Below are 16,109 nucleotides of genomic sequence, written 5' to 3'. Positions count from 1 at the left end.
TTTTATGAGCCTTTCTTATTCAATATTAATATCTTTCAGGTTGGTCCACATGGCCATAGCTTGGATACCAGTAGGCCATTTTCGACAAACCTCCTTCAAGTGGTAGTAAGTGACGTGTTTAAGGTCACCCAACCCAACACAGAGAGGGAGAGAGGGAGGGAGAGAGAGGGAGGGAGGGAGGGAGAGGAAGGGAGGGAGAGAGAGGAAGGGAGGGAGGGAGAGGAAGGGAGGGAGAGAGAGGAAGGGAGGGAGGGAGAGGAGGAAGGGAGAGAGAGGGAGGGAGAGAGAGAGGGAGAGAGAGGGAGAGAGAGAGGGAAAGAGGGAGAGGGAGAGAGAGAGAGAAAGAGAGAGCGGAAAAAAATGGATATCAGATATTCACTGCAGCTCCACTCAGGATAGAGCCAAAGACAATGTGCCACATGATCATTCCTACTGATGCACGCCCTTTACACATGTGACAATGGAGAGGTATCTATAGAATTGCATCGTCCTGTACCAACCACACCCCCATGTCACATTATCTAGTCCTACTGAACTGGGTCAACTGGCCAGAAGGCTTCCTTACAGATGGCAGTCTCATTCTAAGAGCAAGTCCCACTGATTCTTAAAGCTCAGTAATCCACTAAAGATCTTAACATGAAAAGATCAGCACATAGGGGATTTACGAGGCAGTTCTAGGGCTCGAGGACCTGAGTTATAGAAAGGGGTTGAACAGGCTGGTACTTTATTCCTTCGAGCACTGAAGACTGAGGGGTTATTGTATAGGGGTGTAAAAAGTAAGGGCATAGATAGAGTGAATGCACAGTTTGTGGAAAAGGGACTGTTCAGGTCTGGTAGTGGAATGAGGAGAGGGTGTGGATGGGGGGGGGGGGGGGGGGGATAAGGAGGATTAAACTTTTAAAGTTGATATATTGACAAAGTAAGAAACCAGTGTGAGAACAAGGGGTGGTGAGCCAACGGGACTTTGACCTCAATGCTCTGTTCTTCACCTCCTGCACATGGATGGAAGTCTTGTGGGGATGGGGAACCCCCCTCCCCTATGGAATATCACAGAATCTGGTGCAAAGATCATGTCCCAAATTGTTCATCTGTTGTAAAGAAAGCTCATTCTCTTTCCTCATTTTGCAGAAACATTAGAATCGGAAAATGGTGCCATCAGACTGCCAACATATCAATTGAGGTAAGCTCTTCAGTTTCATTAATGTCGGGAGACGGCCATTCTGTCCATTGTGTCCATGCTGGTCTGTTGTAGAACAGTCCAGTCAATCAGATTATCCTTTAGCCATGGAAATTAATTTCCACCGTGCTTTACCTCCTGAAAGCCCAGATTGCTTCTATTTCCACCACATCTGACAGGCAATTTGTTCCAGATCTGTAAAAGACTCTTCTTGCATTTGCCCGATTCCTCTGCCCATCATTTTGAAACTATGTGTGCAGCCCCCTCTGTCACCTATCAGAGGAACAGCTTCTCTCTATTTACCTCCTCTGAACCAGTCATGTCCTTGTATACCCCTGTCAACCCCCCCCCCCATGTCTTTGCCACAAGGAGAAAAATACATTATCTAGTCTAATTCATAGCTAGTTCCTCACCCCTGCAACTAATCCAGCCAGTCTACTCTGCACCCTCCTTATTCAGTTTATTGTTCTGAATTAAAAGCAAAACTCTTGTGCAACGCATTACAATGGTTTATATGACAAAGCTAACATTATTTATTACACACCAGGATCAAGGTAACGGCTTGTTTTTCACCCAGGGATTATAGTACCGCATATTTAGTGGCTGGTCTGGGTTTATTCCAAATTCATTTAACTTTGGTGGTAGTAGAAAAGTGTAAATGCTCACAGCTCAAATGAAAGTTTGATTTGCTTGATGCTGTTTAAAAGTCAGAACTCACTCGCCAATATTATCCAGCATGTACCTTTAACAAGGCAGATCTTCACCACCTTCCCAAGGGCAATTAGAGCTGGACAATAAATGCTGCCTTGCCAGCGATATATATTCACGTCTCATAATGATCTCATAATGATCTTCCCCATGAAGTTAGGCCTAATAACAAGATGTGAAACCCAGCTTCACTGGGCCATATAATCACTGATTTCAGGTCTGGCTTAAATGTCAACCAAAAAAATGTTAATCCGTCAGTGACCAGTGCAATCACATAAACCACTCGATGTGGCATTACCTTGAATTGCACAACATTCCAGTTCAAGTTCAAGTAGCCTTTATTGTCATTCAGACCTTGCGGTCTGAACAAAATTTTGTTGCCTTGCAGTCCTACATATAGTAAAAATGACAAAACACACAATAAACACAAATTAACATCCACCACAGTGAGTTCACCAGGCACCTCCTCACTGTGGTGGAAGGCAAAAGTCTTAAGTCTTTGTCTCTTCCCTTCTTATTCTCCCTATGCGCCGAGGCCGCTGCCGCTGTCCCAGCCGCCGCTGTCGTCCACTGGGCCCGCGGTCGGGTCGAGTGGCCGCTGCCGCCGGAACGTGCCCCAGCTCCGAGTTCTGGTCGCCGCTGTCGCTGCTCCAGCTCCGAGGCCGTGTGGCCGCTGCCGCTGTCCCAGTCCCAGCTCCGAGGCCAGGCCGCCGCTGCCGCTGCCGCCGCCGCCGCAACATTCTTGCACCATTCTGCTATTTTGCACGTCCTTGCATTTATTGTTGTGTTATCATAGCTGTGTGTATACTGCTTATTCTGTGATCTGAATGTGAACAAGGAATTTCATTGCATCTTGGTGTATATGACAATAACCTAATTTGTTCTGGTCGCATTGCAACATGTTACATGCCACACTGATTACGACAGAGGTAACTCCCTCACTTGTGCATCAGGAAGGTTGTGAGCCCCCTCACCATAGCCACTCCTGAGATTTGAGTGCAAGAAACTACACTCTGCACTCTGGATTTTCTCTTGTGCTCTACCTATTGTACTTGTATTTGGCTTGAGAGTATTCATATATAGTATTATCTGATTTGATTGGATAGCATGCAAACAAAAACTTTTCTCTGTGTGATAGTAATAAATCTAATCCTGAATCTAAACCTAACTAACACTAATCGTAATAGTGAGGGAATGCCACAACCCTGAAGGTCATGTCTTTCAGATGAGAAGTTAACGTGAGGCCCAACTCATTCAGGTAGATGTAAAAAATTCTGTCCCACTAATCCAAAGAAGATCGTAAAGGGACTGTCCCACTTGGCCGTCATTTGTGCGCATGGTGCGCATTACGTGCCCATTGTGCACGATGACATAGGCAGTGACGCGCGGCCACGCTTGGCGTTGCAGGATTTCGTGACTGGCTAATGACGGCCCTTAAGGGAGCGCTCTGATCTTTCAGCTGCTCCAGGGAAGTGAAAAACAAAATGGAGGTCAGATCCCGATCAATTTGAGCTCCCGTTTCATCACTGACTGAATTGGGGGAAATTCCAACGTTTTTACCAGGATGTTGTATGGATTGGAGGACCTCAGTTATGAGGAAATACTAGATCTGCTCGGCTCGTCTTCCTTGGAAAAAAGGATGAGAGGTGACCAAACAAAAAGCTGCATAAAATCAAAAGAGTAAAGATGAGGTAGATAGTCAGAACCCGTGTCCCATGACAGAGTATCAAAGCAAGAGTTGAGAGGGAGGAGTTTTGAAGGGGATTTGTATGGAAAGTGTTTTTACACAGAGAGTAGTTGATATCTTGAAGGCAATCCATCAGGAGGTGGTGGAATCGGGTACATCACTACCTTTGAGACATTTAGACTGGCACTTAAATTGGCAAAGTAGTCTCAATGTGGGCAAATAGGATGAGTGTAGATGAGCAAGAAGGCCAGCATGGACGTGGTGGGAGGAATGTCTCGTTTCTACCCCATACATTTCTGGGACTCTATCCTGAATTAAAGCACCCGATCCATCTGACGCTGAGCAAAGTTCCAATGTGCTTGGCAAACCCTCTGTCGCCTCACTCATTTAAAGACAGTCGGTAACTTATACTTTTAAATTATACTTTATGTTAACATTTAAATCATAGTCATGGAGTCTTACAGAGTGGGAACAGGCTTTTTGGCCCAACTTGCCCACACCGGCCAGCATGTCCCATCTACACTAGCACCACCTGCCTGTGTTTGGCTCATATCCCTGTAAACCGGTCCTATCCATGTACCTGTTTAAATGTTTCTTAAACTTTGCGATAGAACCTGCCTCAATTACCTCCTTTGGCAGCTCATTCCATACACCCACCACCTTTTGTGTGAAAAATATACCCCTCACATTCCTATTAAATGTATCCCCACCTCACCTTAAACTTATGTCCTCTGGTTTTTGATTTGCCTACTCTGGGCAAGGGTCTCTGTGCGTGTACCCGATCTGTTCCTCTCATGATTTTGTGAACCTCTTCTATAAGATCACCCCACATCCTCCTGCGCTCCAGGGAATAAAGTCCTAGCCTGCTCATTCTCTGCCTGTAGCTCAGGCCCTCGAGTCCTGGCAACATCCTCGTAAATCTTCCCTGCACCCTGCAAATCAGTTTGAATAGGTTTTAAGTGTCCCTCTTAGATTATCAATGACTTTTTAAAGTTACTCAAACAACAGACCTTGTCAAAGGGTGTTCTGGAGCCAGGCTTCAAGATTTGCCAACTGAGGTCCACCTGAGGCCACCCTGGGGGGAGAGCAGCAGCCGTGAGTTGGATCTGTAACAAGTAAGCGTGGCCCAGCGAAAGGCCTGGGGAGGAGGGTGGGCGATCTGACCCATCACTGCTTGTGAGATCCTGCTGTGCATAGACTGACGGTCACATTGCCTGCATTTTAAATGGTGTTTACACTTCAGAACCAGTATTGAGAAGGCAAGGTAAATGCAGAATTCTTCTTTCTAATAGTACAGCCTAGACTATTGGAAGCCATTGACTGATTCTCCCTGTGCCTTTGTGTTAGGGAGTGCTGCCTCATTCCCCTGAAGCTTGCTCTGGAATCGAAGAACGTCAAACTAGCTCAGCATGCCTTGGCTGGAATGCAGGTTAGTACGGAAACCATCTCAGTAGCTGGAAACTAAAAAGATGCAGATGTTGGACAAAATACTGTTGAAAATACTGTTGATCATCAGGCAGCATGTGTGGGGAGAGGAACAGAATTAAAGACTCGGGTCGATGACCTTTTTTCCAATCCAGTTGAAGGATCTCGACCAAAAATGTTGACTGTCCGCTTCACTCCCCAGATGCTGTTTACTCCTCTGGCAGCTCTCCTTAGTTTTGCTCCAGATTCCAACATCTGTGACCCTGACCATATCTCAGACTGAGCTGCTGCTTGATGTGATGAGCGTCTCTTGGGATTTTCTGCTTTTATTTCAGATTCCCTTCAGTCAATTCCAAGGTTTAGATCACAAGAGTTCACACTCCTTCATGCACATCTGCTCACAGCCACAGTCACACCACATGGAACAGGCCCTTTGGCCCACCGACTCCACGCCGACCATCCATCACCTGCTCACGCTGGTTCAATGTTATCCTACTTGCTCATCCACTCCCTGCACACGAGGGGAAATTTATAGTGGCCAATTAACCTACAAATCCGCACATCTTTGGGACGTGGGAGGAAACCCAAGCGGTCGCAGGGAGAATGGGCACACTCACTCAACGTCAGGATCGAACCCAGGTCTCTGGTGCTGCCGTTGGAGTGGGGGCAGAGTGGAGGTGGAGGAGGTACGGGGTGCCTTGGCATTGGAGAGCTAACTTGCCTGCCCTTTCCCCATTAGAAGCTGCTGGTGGACGAGAGGCTGGTGTCGACGACAGAGGAGCTGGAGGACAGGCAGCTGTTGAACCAGATGCTGGACTCCATGAAGGTCACGCCCTTCCTCAATGAGGACCTGCAGGTGGAAGTGATGAAGGTGCTTGCTGTGACTTCAAATACTGACACATAGGGGTCACTGCTTCATTAAAGTGGGCTTTCTTGCGATGCTGGCTACAGACATAAAAGGGACCTTGCACCCATCATTGTACAGTTGCTGCAAAGGAGATGGGGCCTGAAAATGTAGCGAGATATTGTATCTCCTTTAGGAATTAAAACTGGAAAGTGTGCAGAGATTTAAGTTTCCAAGATGCCAGGTCTATGAGCTTTATAGGGAGAGGGTGGACAGGCTAGGACTTTATTCCCTGGAGCACAGGAGGTTGAGCCATTATCTTACAGACGTGTATAATTCATGAGGGACATAGATAATATGAATGCATATTGTCTTTTTCTGTGGTTTGGGGAATCAAATCAAGTTTAAGGTGAGAGGGAAAACATTTAATAGGAACCTGAGAGGCAACGTTTCACGCAGAAGTTGGGGATATGTGGAACGAGCTGCCAGAGGAAGCAGTTGAGGCAGATACAAAAACAATATTTAAATGATACTTGGATAGGTATATGGATAGGAAAGGTTTGGAGGGCAATGCGGCAAATTGTGACCAGCTTAGATGGGGGATCTTAGTTGTCATGGACAAGTTGGGCCAAAGGGCCTGTTTTAATGCTGTATGACTATAAGTGTAGAGACTTCAGTAGAAGTCCCAGTCTGATACTCCAGAGGAGCACAACTGGAGATGATATATCACTGGAAAAATAGCCTGGTATTGGGTTGAAGAGGAGGGCTGTGGATGGTCATTTGTTGCAATGGTCAAAGTAGATTTTGGTACATTAAGGAAATTAATAGAAATGGTGGAAGGGCGGATAAATGAAGTGGGTTAGACGATTGGCCATGATCTTAATGGATGGCGGAAAGGTTTGCTGGGGCCTAATGTCCTTTTCTTGCTGGTAATGTACTTATGAGGATCAGAAGCACTGTCTCCAGTGCCCCAGGCATTATATGGTCCTCCTCAGATATAACACGGCCTGCAATACTGTTCAGAGGGGCCTGTGGTCTGCTAATCACCATCCTGCTTATGTTTCTGTTTCCTCTCTTTTAAAAGGTGCTGCTTTGCTTCACGTATTCTTCAACGTTTGAAATAAACGGCAGTGCCATCCTAAAGATTGCTGAGGTAATGCTAGACTGATTTTATTGTTGATGTTCTTGTGCTTGGATGCATGTGTGCTTCCCTCCATGTGGTTATGCATGTCCGTGGTCATGCATGTTTGTGTACATGCACCGTTTGCAATTGCAAATGGGTGCGTCAATCGGATGCGCGTGATCACGCACACACGCACGCACACACGCACAAACACACACACACACACACGCCATTGGCACACACTGGGCCTGCTTCCACTGAAGTGGAAGTAGATCGTTCCCAGCTTGTGAGATCTGTCCGAGGGACACTCAGCTGCTGCTCACAGCCGCCTCTCTCTGTTGTAATTGACAGGTTTGCATCGAGACGTACGTCACCAGCTGTCACCAGCGCAGTATCAACACTGCCGTGCGGGCTACCCTCAGCCAGATGTTCGGCGACCTGGCTCAGCAGCTGCGCATGAAGCAGGAGAACGAGGTGAGCCAGCTTCAACAACCACGCCAAATGTCACTGCCGTCTGTCCCTCAGTGGCATCCTGGCTGAGAACAGTAGGGGACCCACATCATTCAAGCGCAGCAGAGTCAAACACAATGTGTTGGAGTAACTCAACAGGTCGGGCAGCATCCCTGGAGAATGTGGATATGTGACACTTTGGGTCGGGACCCTTCTTCAGCCAGGTTCCTGACCCGAAATATCACCTATCCATGTCCTCCAGAGATGTTGCCTGACCCACTGAGTTACTCCAACACTTTATGTCCTTTATTGAAAACCAGCATTTGCATTTCCTTGTATCTACCCAGCAGATTCAACCTCTGCCATTCAAGATGATACAGTTACTGCTGTGTGTAGACCGGACTAGTGGGCAGTGACTACCACAAACAGTGCAGGGTCGATTTACTGGGGTGATACCTTGCCAAGATGAAGTGACCTAAGAATGGATATTTTTAAGGTGGGGATTGAAGGATTCTTGATTAGTATGGGTGTCGGGTTATTGGGAGATGGCAGGAGAAAGCTCAGAAAGATAGATCAGCCATGATTGAATGGTGGAGTAGACTTGATGGGCCGAATGGCTCCTGTAACTAAACAAAAATTGAAATAAATAAGAAGGAAGATTATAGACTGTGCACATGACTTTATGCTGGCTAAGGAATGATTTGTTTGACATTTCAAAATATCAACTTGGATATGAATATTGGAGGTACGATTATTAATCTTGTGTATGATGTGAAAGTTGGTGGTGTTTTGGATAGTGAGGAAGGTTGTCTAAAGCTACAGCAAGATGTAGGCCAGAAAGAGAGTTGAGTAGAGAATTGGCAGATGGAATCTAATCCTGTCAAGTGAAAGATGATGTACTCTGGAAAGTCAAATATGGGCAGGACATACAGAGTAAATGGCAGGGTGTTAAAGAATGTTGATGAACATAGAGATCAAGGGTCCAAGTCCATAGTTCCCTGAAATTGGCAACACAGGTCGGTGAATGGTGAAGGAGGCATATGGCATGCTTTCTTTCAAAAGATGGGGCATAGAATATAAGTAAGTGTTGCAGGATCTTGACCCAAAACCCAAACCATCGTTCTGCCTCTACAGATGCTGCTTGATCCAATTAGTTTTTCCAACAGTATATATTTTGCTCCAGATTCCAGCTTCTGCAATATCTTGTGTCTCCATAGATTTTAAATGTGGGAAGGTTACGTTGCAATTTCACAAAACATTAGTTACGGGCCTGTCCCACTTGGGTGTCATTGGCACGTCACGCAGATGGCCCACGAAGATTTTGTACATCCCAAAATCCTGGGGCGCAGCGCGTGATCGCGCGTCACTGCCTATGTCACCACGTGCGCATCATGATGAGCGTGTCGTGCGTCGTGACGCGTAAATGATGTAGCGTAAGTGACGCCCAAGTGGGACAGGCCCTTTAGGCTGCAGTTGCTGTTCTGGAGGAAGATATGGTTCTATGAGACATGTTCTATGTTCTATGTGGAAGATATGTTCTATGAGAAAGATATGGTTGTGCAGGAGAGAGTGCAGACGAAATTCGCCTGGATGTTGCTTGAACTGGAGGATTTTAGCTATAAGGAGATTGAGGGGCAAGACTGGCAGGAATGGAAAACCCTGTATTACAAGATCAATTGAGGCTCCGTTCAAGGAAAAAGGAGCCATCAGCTGTAGGCAGCTGGGATCAGGTGAATCTGTTGAGGTGCATAGAGTGCAAAAAGGGGACATGAAAGAGCTTTGGCAGATAAGACAAAGGAGAATCCAAAGAGATTCTACAAGCATATTCAGGCTAAAAGAGTAACAAGGAAGAGAATAGGGCCCCTTAAAGATAAACAAGGTGTGAAATAAATTAACCTCATCTGTATTTACTGTGAAGAAAGACATGAATGCTAGAGAACTCGGTGTTAATGGTCTGGAATAGAGTCCACATTGCAGAAGAGAAGGTGCTGGTGGTCTTAAAACGCTTTAAGGTAGATACATTCCTGGTATCTGATCAAGTGTATCCTTGAAGATTGTGGGAAGCTAGGGAAGAAATAGTGGGGCCACAGGCTGAGATATTTCTGTCTTTGACGCCCGTGTTTGAGTTTCTGGATGACTGGAGGGTGACTAATCTTATGCCTCTATTGAAGAAACCCCAAGGAAAAGCCGAGGAACTACGGACTTTTTATACTTCGATATTAAGAGGCCATTAAAAAATTAGGACTGTTTCCTAAAGATCAATTAAAGTTCATCCATTTTATTATAAATCTGAGATAGAAACATAGACACATAGAAACATAGAAATTAGGTGCAGGAGTAGGCCATTCGGCCCTTCGAGCCTGCACCGCCATTCAATATGATCATGGCTGATCATCCAACTCAGTATCCCGTACCTGCCTTCTCTCCATACCCCCTGACCCCCTTAACCACAAGGGCCACATCTAACTCCCTCTTAAATATAGCCAATGAACTGGCCTCAACTACCCTCTGTGGCAGAGAGTTCCAGAGATTCACCACTCTCTGTGTGAAAAAAAGTTCTTCTCATCTCGGTTTTAAAGGATTTCCCCCTTATCCTTAAGCTGTGACCCCTTGTCCTGGACTTCCCTAACATCGGGAACAATCTTCCTGTATCTAGCCTGTCCAACCCCTTAAGAATTGTATAAGTTTCTATAAGATCCCCTCTCAATCTCCTAAATTCTAGAGAGTATAAACCAAGTCTATCCAGTCTTTCTTCATAAGACAGTCCTGACATCCCAGGAATCAGTCTGGTGAACCTTCTCTGCACTCCCTCTATGGCAATAATGTCCTTCCTCAGATTTGGATAGATTTCTATCAGATAGATTTGTTAATGAAGGGTATTAAAGGCTGGCATTGGTACTGAAATTGGTGATATTGGCATTGATCTATTATTGTAAAGTGAAACATTTTGGTTGGTGTGCTATTGAGTCAAATCATAACATGCATGACTACCTCAGGTAGTGCAAAAGAGAAAATAAACAGAAGAGGATAGAGTGTTACAGCTAGAGAAGGTGCAGGTAAAACAAACGATGATAGGTGAGAAGAGCTCATGATACACAGATCAGATTAAAAGATGGAGCGATTTCCCCTGTGTCTGTCACAGTTTGGTGGTAAAGTAAGTGATTGCCTGACCCTCACTAATGCTTTTTTTCCTATTGCAGAACGAGAGTGGTCGTGAGGATTCTCACAACAAAGGTAATCTCTCAGTATGGTGGTGGAGGTGAAACTCTCGATGGATATGTCGGGCTAAATCATAGAACCCAACGTAGGAGACCATTAGATCTGAAAACTTTCCCTCCTCATAGATATCCAATGTGGGTGTTCTGACAGTATCCCCCAAACCCAAGGTCAAGGATATCCGACCACCTCTTGATTACAATCTAAAATGTCTGATATGTTCACACACCATCGTGGGAGGCCATTCAGTCCTGTGTTAACTGATGGACCCCCACCAGTTACATTCCACCACTGGTTTCCTTACAACCCACTCTCTCTCACATTTCAATCAAATCACACATTCCCCTGCCATTCTCCTGCTACCCACCTACACAAGGCATCTTGTGGTAGTAATCTAACCTGCCAGCACGTCAGGATGTGGGAGGAAACTGGAGTGCCTGGAGGAAACCCAACATAGTCTGGGGGGGGGGGGGGGGGGGGGGGGGGAGCACGCAGTCTCCACCAATACAACATGCAAGGTCAGCATTGAACTCTGGTTGCCAGAGTTGTGAAACAGCAGCACTACCTGCTGTCCCTCCATGGCGTTGTTTTCCCCCTCCAACTATCTGAGTCGCTGGTGGTTGCTGCTCTCTGCTGACTTTGTCGTGCCACAGGTCTGTGATTTGTTTTGAACCCGGTCATGTTGGACTCTTGTTTCAGGCCAGTCGGTCTCCGCTGAAGCGCTCTGTGAAGACGTAGTCTCTGTGCTCTCTGTCCTTTATGAGAAGCTGCAAAGGGTTGTGAAGTAAGTGGACCGGAGCAAAATGCTGCATCCCGAGTTATAAAATATACCCAGGATCTTTCATCCAGGGTAGACACAAAATGCTGGAGTAACTCAATGGGATACACAGCATCACTTCAGACTGAAGAAGGGTCTCAACCTGAAATGCCACCCATTCCTTCTCTCCAGAGATGCTGACTGTCCCGCTGAGTTACTTCAGCATTTTGTGTCTACCTCCGATTTAAACCAGCATCTGCAGTTCTTTCCTACACTCTTTCATCCGGGTCTGCAGGGCTTTTTAATCAACCAACTGATGGCTAGGCTTAACTGGGACAGTGGCGAAGGGAAAGAGAGGGAATGAAAGGGAAATATGGGACTCGAGGATGGCAGATGAGTGGACAGAGGCTGGGAAAGGAGCAGGGTGATGGGACATGATGGGGAAAAATGTGTGTACATCAAGACAGGAGGGGAAAGACACGGGGTAAAATTTGAACATTTCAGTGTTCATACCATTTTGATTGTAAACAACCCAGGTGGAATAAGAGGTGTTGTTCCTTTAGTTTGTATATGGCCTCATTCTGGCAATGGGGGAGGCCCAAGACAGAAAGGTCAGTATGGGAATGGGTAAGGGAATGGTTAGCAACTGGGAGATCCCACAGGCCTCGGTGGATCAAGTGTAGGTGTTCAGCGAAACGATTTCTTAGTCAATGCTTGGTCTCACTGGTCTGTTTTCTGGACTTTGCATCAGTCCAACTGCTATCCCTCCCACTGGGGGCCGGAGGGGAGGGGAATGGATACCCCTCGCTGGGAAACCTCCTTGCCGCACAGGATGGAGCCTGCTCTTACCTTGATCTCTGCCTTTCAGCGACAGCCAACACATGCAGCTCTTGTACCTGGAGTGCATCCTCTCCATGTTCAGCAGTTCTTCTCCTCTCATGCATCATCACAAAGGCTTCACCGACCTGCTGTGGTGAGTATAGCCGCCTCATTATTCACATTTTTTGATCTCTGTCCCTCTTCTTTCACTACCTGTTCCTGGGACATCGTACCTCACTGCTGTGGTGTTTAATTATTGTACTTCAGTGTATCTGAGTGGGGATGAATGATTTGACTGGAGGGCATTATACAGATTCCTAGACTTGGATGTGATTTCAAAGCTTGAGCTGAACTCTCTGAAAGTGACAACACAAATAGATAGAGTGATAAGGAAGGCATATGGTGTAATGTAATAAAAAGGAACTGCAGATTCTGGTTTATACCAAAAATAGACACAAAATGCTGGAGTAACTCAGCAGGTCAGGCAGCATCACTGGACAAAATGGATAGGCGACGTTTCGAGTCAGGATCCTTCTTCAGACGTCATCTATACATTTTGTCCAGAAATGCTGCCTGACCTGCTGAGTTATTCCAGAATTTTGTGCCCATCCAAGGCATAGGGTATGCTTGCCTTCATCGGTCAGAGCATTGAGTATGAGTCAGGAAGTGATATTGCAGCATTCAAAAAGTTTGCCAACACCTTATTAGGACTCTCTGAAAGTGAGTCCTAATAAGGACTTATTAGGACTATTGCATGCAGTTCTTGTTGCTCCCAAGAAGGAACGATGTGGAGGCTTGGAAGCTGGAGAAGAAGTTTACCAGGATGTTGCCTGGATTAGAGGATGTTAGCTGTGAGGAGAGGTTGGACAAACATATTGATTTCTCTGGAGCTTCGGAGCCCCAGGGGACCTGATCGAAATTTGCAAAATTATGAGAGGCATATATAGGGTACACACTCTGAATCTTTTTCTCAGGGTGAAAATATCAAATACTAGAGGTCGTAGCTTTAAGGACAGAGGGAGAAAGCTTAAAGGAGATGCGTGTGGCAAGTTTCTTTACACAGAGAATGGCGGGTGCCTGGACTGCGCTGCCAGGAGTATTGCTGTAAGCAGATTCTGTACGAAAGTGGCATTTAAGAGGCTTTTAGAAAGGCACATGGATATACAAGGAATGGAGGGATATGGATTGTGTACAGGCGGAAGATATTAATTTAATTTGGCATCAGGTTCAGCACAGATAGAATGGGTGAATGGGCCAATTCTCTTATTGTACTGTTCTATGCCAGCTCTTTCCAATAGCTTTCTAATTAGTTCTGAGAGGATTGTCTTAAGAGACTGAAGAAGATTAGCCAGAACTCTTTGATTTGGAAGAATGAGAAGTAATCCTACGACACACACAAATTTGAGTGGCGTGGCTGGGTGGAAGTCGAAAACCAGTTTGCCATTGGCTGATTCTGGAGCTCGTGGACTCGGCCTCAGAGTAAGCGCATCACAATTGCGGACTGAGAATGGAAGATTTTTATGGAGAGGTAGTAGATTATTTAAACTCTTTCCTATAGGGAGCTGTAGAAGTTGAGTGCACTGCTTAGAATATAAAACAACAGTATCACACAGGCCCTTTGGTCCACAATGTTTTTTCTGAACATGATGCAAAACCAACTCTGCACATAGTCCATATCCGTCCACTCTGTGCATGTCCATATTCCTATTCAAAAGCCTCTTAAATGCCACTATAAGATCCACTTCCACCATCACCACCCGGCAGTGCATTCTGGGCACTCACCACCCTCTGTAAAAAACTTGCCCTGCACCTTTAAAAATTCCTCCTCTCACCTTAAAGCTATCCCCTCTGATATTTCCACCCTGGGAGAAAGGTTCTGACTGTCTGATTAGTTGTTTTAAAAAAAATGCGTACAGAATAAGAGGAAATGGGCAAGAGGCAGGAAAATGGACAAGGTGGAGGATTATCATGGTCTTCCTGAACGGCAGAGCAGGCCCAAGGGGCTGAGTGGCCTGCACATGCTTTCTTTAAACCTGCAGGGCAGGACACTACAGTCAGCCCTTGGAGAAACACACATATCCCACCTAGATCTCGATGAAGGTCAGCCTCAATCATCCTTGGCCACCTTTCTCAGATGCATGTCGCAGTGAGATATCCTCCAATACTGGCCAATCTTTCACATCTGCCCTCGCCCCTTGTAGTAGGACTAACAAGAAGGCTCTTGGAAAGTTATAGCATGGATACAATGGACCAAATTGCCTCATTTTATTCCAATAATGAAAGGGAAGTGTGCGTAAATCTTGTCGGAATGGGATAGTAACCATTCTGCGTTTCTACCAGGGAAGGAGGCTGTTCGGCCCATTAAATCTCTAATAGATCTGGTTCAAGGAAACTACAATTAAATGATGTCAATAAAAGTGGACATTCCCGATGACGCACATGCCCCACAAAATTAATAAATAATATAAAGTCTATTTCTAAACTGTTTATAAAAACTTGGAGAGGGGGAAATAATTTTTTTTTGGTGGGATGTTTGCAATAGGGAGGTGAGGAATATCTGCAACCAGCATTAGCAGCAAACCTGCCAGCGCCTGTCATGTCCACAGTAAAGTCAAAGTAATGGGGGTTTACAGTGCGGAACCAGAGGTCAAAATGAGTCAGTGTGGAATGTTCTGACCTATTGGTGATGGAATATCAGATGAAACCTGTACTAATGCATTAAATTGTCAGTGTTCGAAACCACTCAGATATTTAAGCTACCTTCACCTTTGTATGGAAATGTAGCATTGACCCTGAACTCCCCACCATGATTGAGTGTCCTCAGCTCCCCCTCTTTGCGGCTGATCAGGGAACGAAGGCTTGCATCCACCAGTTTACAATCAGCCGAGTTTAGTTGGTGTACTAGTAAGGAATTGATTTGCCAATCAGAGCCTTTTAGCCTTGCTGGTAGGCCTTGATAATAATCAGTGAAGCTAATATTAATGATCAGTCACCGAGTGAAGTTCGTATTAGTAATTAGTGACCAGGCAACTATTGCATCTGCCTGATTCAAGGAGGGATGCACAGACTTGCCCCGGACTATTTGTGATTCCAGTCCCAAGAAAAAGTTAAGATTTGTAGACCTCAGCAGTCTGCGGAAGCTCAACAGGACATGTGAGTCAGGGATGGCAATAACTGCGAGCTGTCCATTATCCAGGAACCAGTACCAAACCCTGTTGGTCCTGGAGTTTTCCTCATGAGTGTTGATTCCAACTCTCTCTTCCTGTGTGCTGTTCCATCACGTTGACTGAGCCTGTCGCACCCCACAGGTTCTCAATGCCATCCTGCAAAGTGTCTGGGGGCCATTTCTCAGGCGCTATACAAGCTTGGGTCATGGCTGTTCCAGTCCATGCACTTGAATCGATTGTGTTGTTGTTGCAGGAGGCAGCTCTGTCCGGCGCTGATAGTCATCCTGGGCAACCCCATCCGTGACAAAACCATCTCGTCTGCCCACGGGGCCTCTTCGGCGGAGAGCGAGGCCACACTTGCCGGGGTCTCTGACCACGGCCGAGGGTCCGGCTGCTCATCCATGGCCCCAGCTCTCAGCGAGCCGGTGGCGCGCACCATATATTACATCGCAGTGGAGCTGGTCCGACTGGTGGGCTGCCTGGAGTCACTGAGACCCGTGTTGCAGTCACTGTATCATCGGCTGCTGCTCTACCCACCCCCACAGCACAGGGTGGAGGCCATCAAGATCATGAAGGAGGTAAAACTGCATCTGCAAGAGAAAGGGGTGTCTGTGTGCACATGAGTGTGTATTGTGTTGGTGACTGAGTGTGTTTGTGTGTGTGCGACTGAGTGTGTGTGTGCGACTGAGTGTGTTTGTGTGTGTTTATGACTGTTACGTGATGTATGAGCATGTGT

At 46.2% G+C, this 16,109-nt stretch overlaps 1 protein-coding gene across 1 annotated transcript in view; it reads left to right on the top strand.

The window, feature by feature from the left end:
• Positions 1–16,109, top strand: part of arfgef3 (ARFGEF family member 3) — an 85,937-nt gene that overhangs the window by 13,477 nt on the left and 56,351 nt on the right. Inside the window, exons 2-10 of the mRNA XM_055639195.1 lie at positions 1,129–1,180; positions 4,920–5,001; positions 5,737–5,868; positions 6,926–6,994; positions 7,316–7,438; positions 10,615–10,648; positions 11,330–11,414; positions 12,256–12,360; positions 15,627–15,951. Coding sequence (XP_055495170.1) covers positions 1,129–1,180; positions 4,920–5,001; positions 5,737–5,868; positions 6,926–6,994; positions 7,316–7,438; positions 10,615–10,648; positions 11,330–11,414; positions 12,256–12,360; positions 15,627–15,951 — 1,007 coding nt within the window. The remainder of the gene's footprint in view (positions 1–1,128; positions 1,181–4,919; positions 5,002–5,736; positions 5,869–6,925; positions 6,995–7,315; positions 7,439–10,614; positions 10,649–11,329; positions 11,415–12,255; positions 12,361–15,626; positions 15,952–16,109) is intronic.

This window comes from Leucoraja erinacea, chromosome 8, assembly GCF_028641065.1.
Source record: "Leucoraja erinacea ecotype New England chromosome 8, Leri_hhj_1, whole genome shotgun sequence".
Lineage (NCBI taxonomy): Eukaryota > Metazoa > Chordata > Chondrichthyes > Rajiformes > Rajidae > Leucoraja > Leucoraja erinaceus.
Note: the sequence above shows the minus strand (reverse complement) of the source record. Positions and strands in the feature narration are given on the sequence as shown.